The sequence below is a fragment of the Thunnus maccoyii genome, chromosome 4, assembly GCF_910596095.1.
Source record: "Thunnus maccoyii chromosome 4, fThuMac1.1, whole genome shotgun sequence".
NCBI classification, from domain to species: Eukaryota; Metazoa; Chordata; class Actinopteri; order Scombriformes; family Scombridae; genus Thunnus; species Thunnus maccoyii.
Genome location: NC_056536.1, coordinates 7,049,839 through 7,067,095, shown reverse-complemented (window position 1 = coordinate 7,067,095; position 17,257 = coordinate 7,049,839). Strand labels below are relative to the sequence as shown.

At 38.7% G+C, this 17,257-nt stretch overlaps 1 protein-coding gene across 4 annotated transcripts in view; it reads left to right on the top strand.

Annotated features, from left to right (window-relative positions):
• The window catches only part of LOC121895254 (solute carrier family 41 member 3), a 45,747-nt gene that overhangs the window by 17,465 nt on the left and 11,025 nt on the right, over positions 1-17,257 (top strand). For 3 of the 4 annotated variants that reach the window (XM_042408251.1, XM_042408250.1, XM_042408249.1), the window contains exons 3-8: positions 6,662-6,769; positions 9,564-9,635; positions 10,738-10,882; positions 13,194-13,340; positions 14,341-14,485; positions 14,948-15,027. In XM_042408251.1, the coding sequence (XP_042264185.1) occupies positions 6,662-6,769; positions 9,564-9,635; positions 10,738-10,882; positions 13,194-13,340; positions 14,341-14,485; positions 14,948-15,027 (697 nt within the window). Of the gene's footprint in view, positions 1-2,142; positions 2,488-6,661; positions 6,770-9,563; positions 9,636-10,737; positions 10,883-13,193; positions 13,341-14,340; positions 14,486-14,947; positions 15,028-17,257 lie in introns of those variants that run through there. The other variant, XM_042408252.1, reaches the window with a different exon arrangement.

Sequence of the window (17,257 nt, the reverse complement as noted above, 5' to 3'; positions counted from 1 at the left end):
CAGCAGACATATTGATAAGGACAAACAGTCTGGGAGCCATAAGGCTGGGCAGCAGCCTGTTGCCGCTGATTAAAAATACAGAACGTTGACGTTACTGGATGGCAGCTGCGTGATAACCGCTAGCTGTCTGAAAGCACAACAACAGTAATATCAGTTCCACTTGCATCTTGAGTCTTGAGTGGAAATAGTTTTTGTCAAACTGCTATTTCTGAGGTCAAGAAGGAACTTTTATGCTTTTAGAAGTCCTAAAAGTGCTGTGGATTCAATCATAGCAGCTACCGAGTCATCACCATGACATGACAAAAGTGAAATCAATAAATATGCTAAAGAGCATATGTGCATTATCTCTCTGCTGTTAGTTTTTGTGTACATCTATGTATTTTATTTATTTATTTAGTACATCTTTTACCTTTTTGTCTTTGTGTGATCTGTTCATTTGATGGCTGTTGTTGACATGTTGTGTGGTGTTTGTCATGACTGATGTTAGCAGCTCTGTGTCCTTTCGTGGTCCAAGACAAATTTCCTTTCAAGAACAATAAAGGCTATCTTATCTTAAAAGGAATTTACTAGTGAATTGGAAATCGACTAAGTCTCAACAGTATGTTTATATGGTCTTACATGTGGAGTTAGATAATAGGGAGATGCAGTATAAGGGCCTGTGACAGGATCACACTGCAAATCTAGCAGGTGGAACGGAGGTAGAGATGGAGGGAATGGATTTAGAGAAAGAATGAGTCACGATACAGAGGAAGATTAAAAAAAGAGGGATGAGAGAGGAAGGAATGCACAGAGACCGGCGACGTAGAAAGAGGGATGTCACATGGCAAGAAGGAGGTAGGATGAGAGGCAGACACGCAGCAAGAAAAAGAGAGAGGGGGAGTGTTAGTGTGAGCCGGTAAGCCGGTCATTTCCCTCATGAGTTTGCATGTCAGGCAGTGCAGACAGCCCTGCCTCTTTCTATGCTACGTCACAGCAGAGCAGAGCGGAGGGAGCAGGACTACCCTGATGCTGACAGGAGGAAAGGAGCACTCCAGCCTGCTAGAAGCCGGCTGCTGCATCTTGTCAGCGGACCTTTTTTAGATCTTATTACATTACGGAGCTCTTTTTGTTGTAATCTTCAACCTTGCTGTGAGCCTTCCAAAAGAGAGGAGCTGGAATGACAAAGACCACATTATCACAACTAAAAGGATCCTTCTGCTTCTAACTCTCAAGACCTTTTGGACTATTCTTCATATCCTCGTCCCTACCGGTCATCCAGCTGTCACAGCGAGCACCACTATCATTTGCAGGATACAGCTGTGCCTTTACACAGGAGGTTAAGGAGATTTCAGATGGGATCAAATAGATTAAACCAGCAAACACTAAACTTCATTGAAAGGATTGTGAACTATATCAAATGGATACTGGAGTAGATCAAAGCAACTGTACTTGAAATCTGAACTCTTCATTGTCAGGTTCAATGTCTTTAACCTGTGTGTGGATGTCAAATCTGTCTTATTGACCTTTACTTAAAAAAAAAAGGTCAGTTAGAGATACTCTGGCACTTGCATTAAAGGCTTGACTTTTGAACCTGTTCACCTGCAGACATGAAGAGAGTTTAACTGAAGATGTGGAGCATCTGTGCGTGTAGAGAACATTGTGACCTATGAATCAGAAATGGTGTTAATGATTGTGTTCCCCAGTGGAGCTGACAAATGGATACCTCATCACTGCTGACTCACCACTGGGCCAAAGATGCCATGCTCTGTTGCCCTCCAGTTTAAAGCCTTTAACTTTGATTTTGTCTGAGAAAAAAAGATAATTAATTGGAACAAACACATCATTAAGTGACAATCTCTTGCTTGTTTCACTTGATTTTTACACTCATTGAAGACATGGCAGTAGCTGATTACTTTCTTTCTCAGTTTTCTTCAGATGTCAAAAGGGTTAATGTAAGCTTTTACATCTGCATCATCAATAATGATTCAAGAAAAGCTTGCCTTTGAAACTAGAACAATGACGCATTCACCAATTCTGTCTCCCAGTTCTTCAAGAAAGGCCTTAGTGACTGCTTGAAACATTTGCCCTTGGCCTTTTTTTTAACCAAAAATATTGATTGGTTTCTTCTTCAGCATTCACCTGGCTCACTTCTCAGTCCTGAAGACAGGTGAAACTCAGACAAGTTTTTTGGACATATGAGAAGCTGATTTTTTGCGTCAACTAAACCCACATCCTTTACATTTGCAATGCAGTTACAATTACCATGGGATAACTATACATCGAACTTAGTACTCAATTAACCCTTCATTCAACATGGTGGTGACTCGACTGGAACTAGAGCTACGCTACCAGGGCAAGAAGTTACGTGGCGTGACGTGGAAGTTGACACGCTCAGAACATGGTTTCCTACCAGAGAGCTCCTGGCTCATTGCTGCCCAGGTCATAGTGCCATACCTGGTGTCAGGTCTGGGAATGGTCTCCGCTGGTATCGTCATGGACCTCATACAAGTATGAAAATCTAAGAAATATTATTTGTGAACTTTTTGAGAGATTGATAGATGATGATGGATAAATAGGGCTAAGTGAAAGAGTAAGAAAGCTCTAGTATTGTAGTGCAGTACTATAAATAAAATGTTATTTAAATATGATTTTTTTTTATAATATAACCCTTTTTGAATGCTTACTGTACTATGTTTCACTTTAACAAGAGAAAAGTCTTTGAGGATGAAGATTATGGCCGTGTCCGAAATCACTCCCTAGTTGACTTATTCACTACTCTCTATATAATAGACAGTTAATAATGAGCTGTGAGATTTTGCTAATCATCATTTTGCATCATTACTGTCAGCTGTGGAGTTGCACAACGGTAATTTTTGCCTCTAAAGAATGCGGCGCATTACATTGAGGAATGTTAGCAAAAAGTAGCGTACATGCCATGGACGCAACTTTTTTTGTTCGATTGGGGATTTGAATCCCTCTCTGAATTTGACTGGAGTTGCTGGACTGTAAACCTCAAGTCCATTTAAGAGCAGGGTAAAGCTGCTATCATTGCTCTAAACTCTGATTGAAAAGCATATTATTTCCCACACTATGGATGTTCCAGTCCTGAACAGGGATTTGTAACCTGTAAATTAGTTAGCTAGTTAGCCTGGCATACTAATGTTTGCAGATTATTAGAGCAGATAAATGCAGTGTTTAAACCAAGCTGCACACTTTTGCTTAAATGTTTCAGGTTTAGGAAAGAAAAAAAAAGACAACACCCTCCAAACTCTTGAGATACTGCGTATCTCTCTCTCTAGAGCCCATTTCACACAACTTCAAAGAGCTGAGAAATCCAAAGCTTGACAGGTCAATCATGCCTAGTTACGTTTTCTAAGCTGCTATTGGACAATCGCTGCTTGAGGGAGAAGTTTAGTGAATGGTAATTTAGCAGAATTTTGATTTAAATCAGAAACTGATCAAAGAATAAGTAATAAGTAAGTAAGAAGAGCATGAATCTGAACAAGCACATTTCCATACTTTATGGTTTTTGATACGGGTACATTTTAATCTGTACCAAAAACATACTGAGGTTCAATACCCAGATGGATTGACTTTATCTAAAGAGTTTGGCATGAAGGAATGGATGGTACCTGATGGAGTGAATAAATGCAAGGTTAGGTTGGATATACAGTTGCTGCTGAGGTGAGAAAGGTCATAGTTAGCATAATTTCATATCTACAAGGACAAATTAGGGTCAGCTTGACATTGGCCTTTTATTAAATATCGTACATTTGCCAGTCAATCTCATCCACCCTGATTAAACCTTGGGCTGCTCTCTGACCACATATGCATGGGTCTTTCAAACACTTGCGGCTGTGGCTCAACAGGTAGAGTGAGCCATTGCCTTGGTGTGCTGGGGTAAATGGGTTTGCAAATTGTACAGCACTTTGGATGAAAATACAGCCAATTTATTATTTAGATTTTATTTGTGGGGAGAGTGATGAGTTAATGGTTGATGCTTTATTTGGTGGACAGCGGCAGTCAATAAGTGCACAAATGGACGGAAGATGGAACACAACAGACAGATTCCTGGATAGATAAGTGGATGTATCAGTGGATGGATGGTGGAAATATTGATTCCATTTACTGTATGTAGTGTATAGTAGTTTTAGCCCCTGCCCCATCCCTGTTGACAGTGCTGTTTCGTGTTCAACAGATGGAGCTTTGCTGAACATCCACCTCTCTAAGTTTTCTAAATCAGATTTAGATGTGGGAGAGAGAGAAGGGCCTTGGAATAAAAGTGAGCAGTTAATTTAATAAATGGTTGGAGGATGAGAGATAAAGAAAGACATGAGGCCAGAGAGAGGGAGAGGCTCAAGAAACTTTAATTTCGTGGTATCACATAGTGCAGTTGCAGGTGCACAAATAAGAGGGAAAGACGGTCCACATTACTTGCAGTTTTTCGAGTATTTCTCACATTTGTCTTAACTGTTACATTAACTGTTCTAAAAAATAATTGACTGCACATGCTGATGACATAGACTAATTATAATGTCTCTAATGATGACAAGTACTTAATGATATTGACAATAAAAGCAAACACATCATAAACATAGTTTTTTCTCCCTAGAGTAGCACTGTGTTTAGTTATCTTGGCTCCTAGCCCTTCAGACTTAGGCAGCAGCAGCAGTATTACAGCAGAAGTGGGCCATGTCCCATGATAACTTTCCAATATGACAGCTGTTAGCTAGACCTACCAGTCCACAGCCTTAGAGTGATGTATATAAATAGACCGACACAACCTCTACAATTCACCATCCCCCTTATTCAGCCCTCTATTCTCTCCCACGGACTTGTTTACCCCCCTCGAACCTCATCACTACCTCCACCACTTGGCCTTAAAGCATCAGTTATAAAAATAATTATCTCATTGGTTGAGTTAATTGTCAGTTGGTGGAGCCAAAGCACAAGTCTATATTAGATAACTGGCAAAGGCAAATGAGCAAGTGTAGTGAAAGATTTTAAAAAAATGATATACTGTATTATAAATGATATTCAATTAGGTCATGTATTTTTGAACATGGCTTTCAGTATTTTGGGTGAGGAAGCTATCTATCTACTACAGTACTTGCAATTAGTAGTTGAAACCTTCATGATCTTAACAAAGCTAAGCAAACTACACACCCATTTAACTTTATCAGCATGGGAACGAGCATACATACATCATCATAAAATGGTGTGTACGTAGCCCATGGACTTCACTATTTGAGCTGGTGTCATTTAACCCACAATGTTCTCGAGGCTTATGGAAAATGGTGTTCAATAAAGGCCACCAAAAACTACTCGCTTTGTCTAGGCAAATGGAGTGAACCACACTGAGTTTATGTTGCAAGACTGGATTTTTAGTCATCTCGATTACAAATGTCAGAACAGATTCACCTCATTGACTCTTAATAGAACAGATGACTGGTGAAGGACGAGCATGTATTATTGTGCAGGCTAGCTAAGAAGCTTATCTAGTTTGTTGTACACTTTTTTAATTGTGCTTTACTTTAAAGGCAGGCATATTTGCTGCGGAAAATGTCAAGTTCATACAAGGACACATTTGCAGAAAAAACAAAGCACTCTATGGGCTTTGGATTCTACATTTTGTGAAATGCAAATAATAAAATATAATAAAATGATTCATCATGTGTAGCTACTGTATGTTACCTTGTAGCAAAGCTTGTCCCGGTCAGTAATCGTTATGTTTCAATGATACTACATATTCAAGGGTGTTTCTATGTTGGTCATTTTCTGTCATTGTTATTTAAGGGTAACTGAATCACTAAAAATATTTCTGCTTCCAGGACATTGTTTCGACTGAAAAATGTTTTTATAACACAATTTCTTACTTCTCCTTCCCTTGTTCTGGCCTGCTCTGTCACTCTCTCCTCTCATCTATTCCCTCCCTTCTTCCCTCCCTGCCTCTGCTCCACATCACTCTGCTCTTGGCAGATGCGTTGTCCTTTTATATGTGCATCTATTTAAAGATCTAAACCATCTTGGACCTGCCAACTGGAGTTGTAGTCAGAAAATGTGAGGCAGCCTCTGAACTGTACGTCTTGTAAACCCAGTGAACCTGTGCAGTATGGTGTGGCATCAAAGATGCTGCTCAGAGATGTGGAAACAGGGAAAGTAGGCTACTGGGGTAGTCTAGAATATGTGATGTGCTTATTTCCAGGGCCGGCCCTAGCACATTTGGTTCCCTAGCTGAGCTTCATCCTGCCCCTCCCCCCGTTCACTTATTGAAGTAACTTGGTGTTCACTTTATCTGTTCTTTGAATTAATTATTAATGTAGCCTACTCTGATTTTGTGTCGAACATAGGACATGGTTTTATACTGGCAAAACATCCAGCGTATTTCATAAATTGTTAATGATTAACCGACAATCAATTGTTAACACAGCCAATCAACTGAAGAAACTGCTTAAAATTTGCATCCCTAGTTCAGAGTTTACATCTGTGGTGGTGGAAATGACTGATGTTTTTTTCAAATTGAAATATGTCATTATTAACAAGGAGGAACTGGGAGAATGGTGATGATTGGTGGTGATGGTGATTAAATGTAATTATATCTGTGTGTATTTGTTTTCTGTGTTTGTGAGCAATGCTCCGTAACTGTCTAAACAATGTTTAATTTTCCCCGTTTGTGTTCCAGCACTGGGAGGTGTTTAAGGTGATCACAGAAGTGTTCATCCTGGTGCCTGCACTGGTCGGACTCAAAGGAAACTTGGAGATGACCCTGGCTGCTCGCCTCTCCACTGCTGTAAGAAGAGCTAGGTGTTAAAGGATACTGTAGGTTCATATTATTTTAAGTCTGTCTTAAAACAATGTTCACATGCCCTTTACACTGAAACAGACATTACCCTTACCTAACCTTTTCAAAGATGGCCTTTTCTCTGCAATCCTTTATGGATAAATATCAGTAAATTCATACTGAAATCAAAGTAAAATTATGCTCCTTATAACTTGAGGTCTTTGCTCATAATCATCAGATTGATGACTTTTTCTCCAATGAAAGTAACCCAGTTGATCTTTTTACAGCTATGTAAACTGGAAGAAGCAAACACTGCGTGTGATGTCATGGAGCAAAAAAATAATAACACTAATAGCCTTGCTGGCTGATACAGAGCAATTACAATTAGCAAAACAATCAGAGGGATAAAATCAATGAAAATGATGTTTGGCATTATCAATACATTTTTTGACTTAGTAAGGCTCAGAATGTCCAATCAACATGGTTCTTATATCCTTGGAACTCTGACAATCTCCTCTATTCATTCATATTTGGATCGTTGCACTGTTTTGAAACTTCTGGACATAAAGATGAATAAAAAAAACAAATTTAATTTTTTTGTATTTAGTTAAGTTCTCTCATAGAGCATGCATACATGAAAAATTATGGCATTTCTGAATAGTATAACTTGTCCTGAAAAAACAGTATATGGCATGCCTGGGTGACATGTATAGTAACTATGCCGTCAGCCTATAAGAAGGAAAATAAGAATGAGATAAAACACCCAGGATTCAAAGGGTAAAGTACAAAATGTAATCTTCATGTTACCATCCCTCCACTGCAACTTAGCAGGAACATATCCACTGGATTTGTCTAACTCAGTCTGCAGCTTCATGTAAGATTTTGTCTCCCCATCACTTAAATTGGAATCGTGCTAGGAAGTCATCTCTTCAGGGCCAAAAAGGACAGGAGAAACAATTACAGCAACCAGAAAGCATTTCGATGTACATATGGGCATGAGTATTTTTTGAAGACAGACTTGAAAAACTATCCCTGTGCACTATCATAGTTGTTACACATTACAGCTTTCAAAGCCTTATGTTTGTTGAATGACGGTCTTTTTAGTATTTAAGAGAAGATCATTACTACCTACTAAACTTAGCACAAAAAGTAAGGAAATTTGTGTTTGGTAGATTATTTCTTTGTTGTAACAATGCTTCTTGGCAATAAATCTTATACCTTTGGAAAGCCTATTTATTTCCCTTTTAAATGGTGTCACATTTGTAAGGAACATGCATTTGTGGGATGAGCAGCAGAGCTGAGTATGTGGGTTGCGCCCATGAAAAATTTGCCAAATCCTCTCTGCCAATGCCAAACAGATTATTCTGCCATTGACTCTTGTTTGGTGTTTGGTGGATTGGATGATTGAAGTTTGAAGAAACATGACATATTGGCAATTTAACAATTTATTCATTTAACAAACAGGAGCCTCAGTAGCGTATGGAAGAACTATACACAGCCACAACAGCGTGGTACCAGTGCCAAACAGCTTATTTTGCTGTTGCTATTGACTCTTGTTTTGAGCTTCTGGTACCCCCAGTGGTACCGCCTTGTGAGCATGGGCACTGCTACAGTGGTCAGTAGGTGAATCGGCATGCCACGATTGACTGATCTGGATAGGGCCCGTGTGATAGGGCAACTTCAAGCTGGTGTTCCGCAAAACCAAGTTGCAGCATTATTTGGAGTGAGCCCTAGTACCATCTCCAAAGTGAAGGCCAGTCTTCCACACGCTACTGAGGCTCCTGTTTGTTAAATGAATAAATTGTTAAATTGCCAATATGTCTTGTTTCTTCAAACTTCAATCATCCAATCCACCAAACACCAAACAAGAGTCAATGGCAGAATAAGCTGTTTGGCATTGGCAGAGAAGATTTGGCAAATTTTTCATGGGCGCAACCCACATACTCAGCTGTGCTGCTCATCCCACAAATGCATGTTCCTTACAAATGTGGCACCATTTAAAAGGGAAATAAACAGACTTTCCAAAGGTATAAGATTTATTGCCAAGAAGCATTGTTACAACAAAGAAATAATCTACCAAACACAAATTTCCTTACTTTTTGTGCTAAGTTTATATTACTCACATTAACTCACATAAGATGAATGTATTTTTCAAGCCTGTTAATATCATGTAATACCATGGAAAACTAATTGGCAAAATGTTTGTTTTTCAGCTCAGTTTGAGTTGTACGTAGATCTGATTTCTACAGAGTAAATGTAAACTACTTTAACATTCAAATTGTCTCTGGAAGTAAGATTAGGCATGACCACCAGATGTTAAATCATTTAGAATGACAATGAGGTCTAGTTTTGGTACTTAGTCCTGTGCAGATGACACAGCACTTATTCAGTTTTGCATTTTTTTTCAACCTGTGTGGGTCTCATTATCGCAGTGTTTGGTTGACCTACCCATAGGTTATGATAACATTTTACTCACCAACTTCATTGCTGAGTTCTGGGGGCATGGTGACTTTGCTATGATAGAGTCCAGCAGGGCAAGAAATACGGGCAGTCAAACAATCAGACAAACCCCAGGTTGTCAAAAAAAGAAAAAAAATCTTTGACTGCTCCAGTTTCAATTTTCTCTTCATCTTCAAGTCCTAACTCCTTGTAGCTCTTCATGTTTGCAAATGAGGAATGCATTATTCCATATCAACATGTTTGTCATTTCGTCAAACCTATATAACTTTAATGATTGAAAGTTGAAAGCCCTTTCACCCCCACAATATGATTGAAGTGACTGGTGGTATCTCTGTGTCTTTAGGCCAACACAGGCCAAATGGATGACCCTGATAAACAGTGGACTATGGTGTGCAGCAATCTGGCCCTCATACAGGTAACATACTGGAAACTGGAACCTCTATTACTCGATGTGTTAACTTACAGGTAAAATGAGGACTCAAAATAACCAGTGAGCTATTTTATGTTTAGGTACCTGATGTCTAATTTATTGTGTTGTGTTTAGTGTCACAGGTGTTATAGGTAGTATCTCAGCTATACTCAAATAGTGTTAAGTATTACGTCACAAGAAATCTAATGACAGCTTTATATCATTGTAGGGCTGCAGCTAACCATTATTTTCTATTGTCAGTTAATCTGTTGATAATTTTCTTGATTAATTGATTAGTTGTTTGGTGTATAAAATGTCAGAAAATGGTGAAAAACGTTAATCATTTTCCCAAGATGATGTCATCCAATGTTATATGTTTTGGCCCGACCAACAGTCCACAACCCAAAGATATTTAGTTTACTGTCATAGAAGACTAAAGAAACAAGAAAATATTCACATTTGAGGAGCTGGAATCAGAGACTTTAGACATTTGAAATGATTTGAAACAATTGATTATCAAAATAGTTGCCAATTAATTTAATGTTATATTAAATAGATATGATACTTTTAAAAATAATACTTTTACTATTAATATAAGCTGCAGACTGGGCTAAAGTGCTCACATTAGATCTCTTGTGGTAATTAGAAATACAGTATAATTTGGCAAGAGAATAAAGGAACCAAATAGAGGTCAGCACTGTGTTATCAGGTTCCATTTTTGTGAAAATAATGGTGAAGTTTGAATGGTAACGTTAATATAGCTTAAACAATTATGGACAGAAAATTAATCGGCAACTATTTTAATAATCGATTTATCTTTTAAATAATTTTTCAAGCAAAAACAGACAATCATACTCTGGTTCCAACTTCACCAGTGTGAGTTTTTACTGCTTCTCCCTGTTTTATATAACTGTAAACCAAATATTTGGACTGTCGGACAATGGACAACATAAAATGTCACTTTTGACTCTGGGAAATTGTTATAGGCATTTTTCATTGTTTTCTGATGTTTTATCGACCAAATGATTAATTTATTAATCACTGTCACATTAATTGTTGTACTGTACAATTGTTGAATCTTATGATGTCCTATTTTCATATTCTGCAGGTTCAAGCCACAGTTGTGGGCTTCCTTGCAGCAGTGGCAGCGGTGTGTTTAGGGGCAGTTTCCAGAGGGGGGGTTGAACTGGACCAGGCAGCTGTTCTGTGTGCCAGCAGCATCACCACGGCCTTTGTAGCTGCTCTCTCTTTAGGTTAGTGACCTGTTTTGCATCAGATTTTGAATAAAATGGTAAACGGACTGTACTTGTATAGCGCCTTTCTAGTCTTCCGACCACTCAAAGCGCTTTTACACTACGAATCACATTCACCTATTCACCCATTCACACACATTCATACGCTGAATGGGTACAGGGGCTACCATGCAAGGTCCCAACCTGCCCATCAGAGGAAATCTAGTCATTCACACACATTCACACACTGATGGCACAACCATCAGGAGCAATTAGGGGTTAAGTATCTTGCTCAAAGGGCACATCGACATGCGAACTGGAGGAGCCGGGAATTGAACCGCCAATCTTCCGATTAGTTGACGACCCGCTCTACCTCCTGAGCCACAGCCATCCCTAAAACTGAACATACATTACAGTATTTTATTTTTTTAATTTTCTCAACAGAGTTTTAGTTAGCAAAACTCTCAACACAAAATTCTGCACAATTATCAGTACACAAAATGGAAACATCTTCATCATATTAGCTAATACATCACGCAAAAGGTTCATCAGAGAAGCACAATAGTTTATGTGATGATATTTACTTTTTCTGCTCTGCCCTGGCACCAATCCTTAAATATTTCAACCAGTATGCTGGAAAGCATATAGCTATAAACCACAATTTACACTAATGTAAAAGACAATACATTGCAATATTTTTACAGTAATCAAAAGGAAATGGGGTAATGTTACAGTAAAATAAGGAGAAATGTTTGCAGACACGTGTTGCATTGATTCAGTGAAGTGCACACTTTGTAATTAGGCACTGAAATTTGTACTACAATGAAGTGTCTGTATACTGGAGACTGAGTGTGCGTCAGTTTTGCTCTTTGCAGTGAGAAAACCGAGCCAAAGCAAATGTAATATACTATACTAATGCCAGCTGGCATTAATGTTCTGAGTTATCAGGAAATGCAGTGAGAAAAAAGTCTAAAATCAAGATGTAAGTGCACTAAATACCCAGTGAGGATCCAGTCACCCAGGATCCAGGGGTAGCATTGCAGCACACAACTGGCAGAAAATGGTTTTCAATGAAAGGTGGTAGGATGCTTAGGTAGTAAGAAAAAAAAAAGATTTTTGGGATAGTCACTAATTGGAAACAAACATGAAGGTGAGGTATTATGGTTATTCAGCTGCTTCTTAAGCAGACACAAAGACACACACAAGATGGTCTAACTAGATAAGACGCCTTTTAACCTCCTTCATAGCTGCCCTGTCTGTTGGTCAGTAAACTGCTCTTTAATGGATTAAATGACTAGTTTGGCATTTTGCGAAATACACTTATTTGCTTTCTTGCAGAGAGTTAGATGAGAAGATCAAAAACTCACTCATGTCTGTACAGTAAATATGAAGCTAGACCACAGATAGTTAGCGTAGCTTAGCATAAGGACTGGAAACAGTGGGAAACAGCTAGCCTGGCTTTGTCCAGAGTTTGCAAAATTGGTTGTCTGCACAAAACCCAAACTGTAAGACAAGACTTCAGGATTAGTCAGCTTTAGAGGTGCTTGGGGGCATTTTTTTTAAACTTTTGGACAGACCCAGGCTAGTTGATCCCCCTACTTCCAGTCTGTATGCTAAGCTAACTTCATATTTAGCATACAGACATGAGAGTGGTATCAGCCTTCTCATTTAACTCATGACAAGAAATCAAATAAACATCTTTCCCAAAAAGGACTGGTCTTTTTTACTCTTAATGTCAAACCAGACGTCAGTACATGGACCCAGCAGAGTTTGACTGTGCATCTATCCCCATATAACCCCTCCCCACATGTAGTTACTGCATAATCCATAATTCATCCACATCATTTATGTTCTAGCATTTAGCAGGCTTGATGAGTGAAGGAATTACATTTCCGGTTTCTGTTTTTGCTAATGTCTTGAGTCATGTCTCAGCAGGGAATAACCTCTTTTCAGTTTTCCTCCCCCTACTATTCAGTTTATAATATTTCTCTACAGTATTTTCCTACGTTTCTTTTTTATTTGATTAGTCCTATCCAGCTTGTTTAAGTCTTCTTTTTCCTTTCCCAGTAAGCTGTCACCCTGTGAGGCTGGGTGATGTCCTGAAAATTGTCTTTATTAATATAGAAATAGTAACACATTTCAGCTGAAAGCTTTCATCAGCATTGTTCTTTCTTTATTCATTTTTCCTTTTCATACATCTTGGTTAAATGTAATGACAGTTTTGCTTTTTCTCCATCATCTTATTTTCTGTTTCTGTCTCTTACTCATTGCTGTCTTGCTTCTTTCTGTCTTCACTCTCACTCCTCCTTGGTCTGCCGCCACTCCTCCGCAGGTCTGGTGATGATTGGAGTGATTATCGGGTCCAGGAAGGTGGGGATCAACCCTGACAATGTGGCCACCCCCATCGCTGCCAGCCTGGGTGATTTGATCACCCTATCCCTGCTGGCCGGGGTCAGCAGCACGCTGTACGAGTACATAGGTGAGGAAATGCAGTTGGAATGCAAATGCTTGCGGTGGAGTCAGTGAGGGCAATGAAGTTTGACTCAGCTCTGATTTATGGCTCCATGTCACCCTTGTTTGAGCTGCTCTGCTGTGTTGTGGGTATCAGTAGCCACAGGAGTGCTTCCATGTAGATTTTGGCCGCCTTTTGAATATGACGACAACTTGTTGGTTTCTTTCAACTTGGCACATCTGGATTAATGGGTTTTCAACCCATAAGAGGACATTTTGAATGTCTGCTTCGTTGTAATAAAAACAACGTAATGGTGTTTATTATGGATATAGTGTCAAATAACTAAGAGGGACTATTTGGACTTTTTTGAGTTCTTCTGTGTTCTGTGATGCTGATGAAGAGAACAGAAGATGGCAGCAAAACTCAGGTTTATTATTTTTTCAGACAGCTCATCATGATGTATGTCTGTGAGGCTCTTGGCTATAATTTCACTGTGAAAGTGTTTCTGCATTTATGATAAGGCGCATCATAAATGTTTATCTTGCAAGTAAAGTGTCTATATTTCACCTAAACCCACCTTTTTCAAGATGGCATTAGTATTTATTACTTGAAATTCATATAAAACTATGGTATACTCAGTATGGACAAAATAACTTTTATATCTTTCGTTTTGTACTGTATCAGAGAAGTGTTGATTTAACTTTACGGTGCTGTTTTTTATCACTACACAACAGTATTTTACAGTTTAATATAATTATAGTATAATATGACAGTAATATTTATAGCGAGTCTGTTATATTGCATTACATTGTCTTGTGTTTCTGTTACTGTGTTCTCACCTTTTATATCACTGTATAGCTAAGTGTCAGCTAACAATACTAGTATTGATAATAGCATAATCCATGGCTTGCTCGGTTTTTTTTTAAATTTTATTTACATTGATTTTTTAGTGACCATCAATATAAGTAGCATATAAGAGGAGGTCAGTTTATTTCTTTACCACCTCATACCTGTCTCTGTCCCACAGATATATGGTACCTGTCCCCCCTGGTGTGTCTGGTCTTCCTGGCTCTGATCCCACTGTGGGTGGTGGTGGCCCGACAGAGCCCTCAGATCAGGGAAGTTCTCCGCTCAGGATGGCAGCCTGTTATAGTAGCCATGTCCATTAGCAGGTATATACATACATACAGACACACAACACAAACTTATAAAAATGTTAATTTTATTATTAATTAATGATCATCACATCCATTTGTTCAGTTAAATTGTATACTGATGTTAAAGAAAAGAAGACCTCTAATCAAGCTGAGTGAAAAAATTAGAAAACTGACAGACTTGAATAAAACTGATAAAACTGATTTTACACACCAAAGTCTGTTTACAGGTCTTGGGGAGTACTACTGCACATGTGAAATAACTTGTATAAAGCCTTTTGTGGCTCCACAGGGGGCTATGAATGTTTATGTGAATGACTAAATTTTGATAAATCAAAACCTACACTGTAGATATCTACAGTGGGTCTCCTGTTAACCCTTTGCACTGACCACAAATCCTCAATAATGCAGTCGTCAGGCTGGGAAACCCTGGCAGTGATCGCATGTTGTTCTTATTCTTTCTTTCTTTGTGGTTTCCAGTTTTGGAGGTCTTATACTGGACAAGACAGTGAGTGATCCCAACTTTCAGGGCATGGCTGTCTTTACACCCGTCATTAACGGTAAGCTGATTGGTCTGAAAAGTTATATGATGAAGTAGTAATCAAACTGAAAAATTAAGTTAAATTAGCATTTTATCCACTTAGTGGATGTTGTTGTCCAGAGTGTGTATTAGTGTGCTACTTGTATGAATCCAAGATGAATCCTAAAGATTCTGCAGTGAGCACACAGTAACCCCCAATGAAATCTAACAAACACATATCACTGATATATATGGAGGGTACGTACTGAACATGGCAAGAGGTGCCATCACAGTTTTTTTTGATATTGATGTAAAACAGGAGTGGATGAGGTTGGGATGGTAAAGGAGAAGGCAGCAGCAGCTTGGAGTCATGCAGGGAAAAATCACTTTGAATCTTAAATCAAAGAAAATAAAACACACACGATCACTGATTGGATAATCTTTTGGTCAGCTGATGTGTCATGTCTGCTGTGAGCAAACAAAATGTTCAAGTTGTTATGGAATTTTCCATCTTTAGGGTTGACAAATTGGGTTGCATTGGATCAAGCCTGGGCCTTGAGGTCACACTGAAATTCTTAAGCAGGAAGGAGGTATTCTCTCCTCTCCTTGAGACTGCAGCTGTCTGTGATGTTTTGGGGAAAGCAGAAACCTCCCTGATAGAGGGTAAATCAGCATTGCCATGGTCACCAAGGTTGGAGGCTTTCCTAGACAACACAGTTAGGTGGATGCGTAGATTCTATGGACACAGTCAGACATTCAAACCAAAATGTGCTGACAGTGACCTGAAGTTCCATGCAACGTGACCTGAACTGACACGGGTAAAATGCAGTTCCTTGTTTAGAAACTAGTGAACCAATTAGACAAATTTTTCATAGTGTGGGCTGATCTGCTGAGGTTAAAGACTTAGACTCAGACTTTCAGGGACAGAACGGAAAGAGACAGCATCCGCGTTGCAGATGACTTCAATGTTCGCTATTTCAGTTCTGCTTGATCAAGTACTTCAATAAACTTTTTCAGCTTTAAGACATCTAAGGCTTGTGTCCACTTTTCCCCACTGAGGTGCTGACCATCGGTCAAAATATCCACAACACAAGTCAAATACATTTGAACTCACATTTTCTGTTCTCTCGGGTGCTTCCTGTATGAAACCGAGCAGCATGTTAAAAACTGAGCTGACAGGAGTGAACAACAACAGAAAAAAATAGTAATGCTTCTCACTCAGATTTAACTGAGATTTGCTGCATTTAACAGCAACAAGGTAGACCTCAAGAAATTACTTTTGCGATTGATTTCCTTCCCTGCAGGTAGCCACTGACAGCTGATTGTTTTCATTTATTCCACAGTGTTATGAAAATCAGCTTGCAGCAAACTTTTATTTTGTACCCCTTTTTTATCTTGTCAGAAAATCAATCCCAGAATACAATAATACAACTAAATACAACTAAATAATATAACTAAAAGGAAAATGTAAATTTGGTCATTTCTTGTACTGAAAAGTGTCCTGCCCAGCAAGTAACTCTAAAGGCTTGGAGTGTGTATCTTAAAGTATATACACGTATATATAAGTGTTGGGTATTGATACCTTGGTTTGAGGTATGTAAACATAGATTTCTAAACACAAGAATCTGTACAAGAACAAGTCAAAATAAAATACAGTTTAAAACTGGCCAATTTATAGTTAAAATCAGGAATTAAGTATTAAGTAAACATGAAACAGGATCTGGCATTCGCTGCCAATCTCAGAACTTGACAGTTTTTGTCAAGTCCTACTGTACAGACCCATTTCATTCAGTACCAGAAAAGTACTATAATATGATACCCAGCCCTACCAACAAGAATGATCAGAGCAGTTCTTCCTCAAACTGAATTACAATGCATGATTACCTTTCTCAAGCAATTCAGAATTTTGTGCAAGTTGATTTTATTGCCATTGCAAAATGCACTGAAACCAGTAGCAGTGCGGAAGGTAGGAAACCAGTCTAAATACATACGGGAAGCTTTGGAAAATATGAGGCTGTAATGAAAAGTGTACATGATTTGAAGTTAATGGGCTACCACATGCAGAACTGCCAAAATGTCCTGCAAAAGAAACCTTAAAACCTCTGGAACATTTGCAGCAGCTATTTCAAATGCACCAAGGCCAACATGTGGAGCATCAAACTGCTTTGATGCATCGCATCAATTTCAGAATAGTAATACATTCAAAACTGTAAGAGTTGCATTAACGGTGCATGCAAAGGCACCCTTTATAGCTCATCAACTGAGCCAGC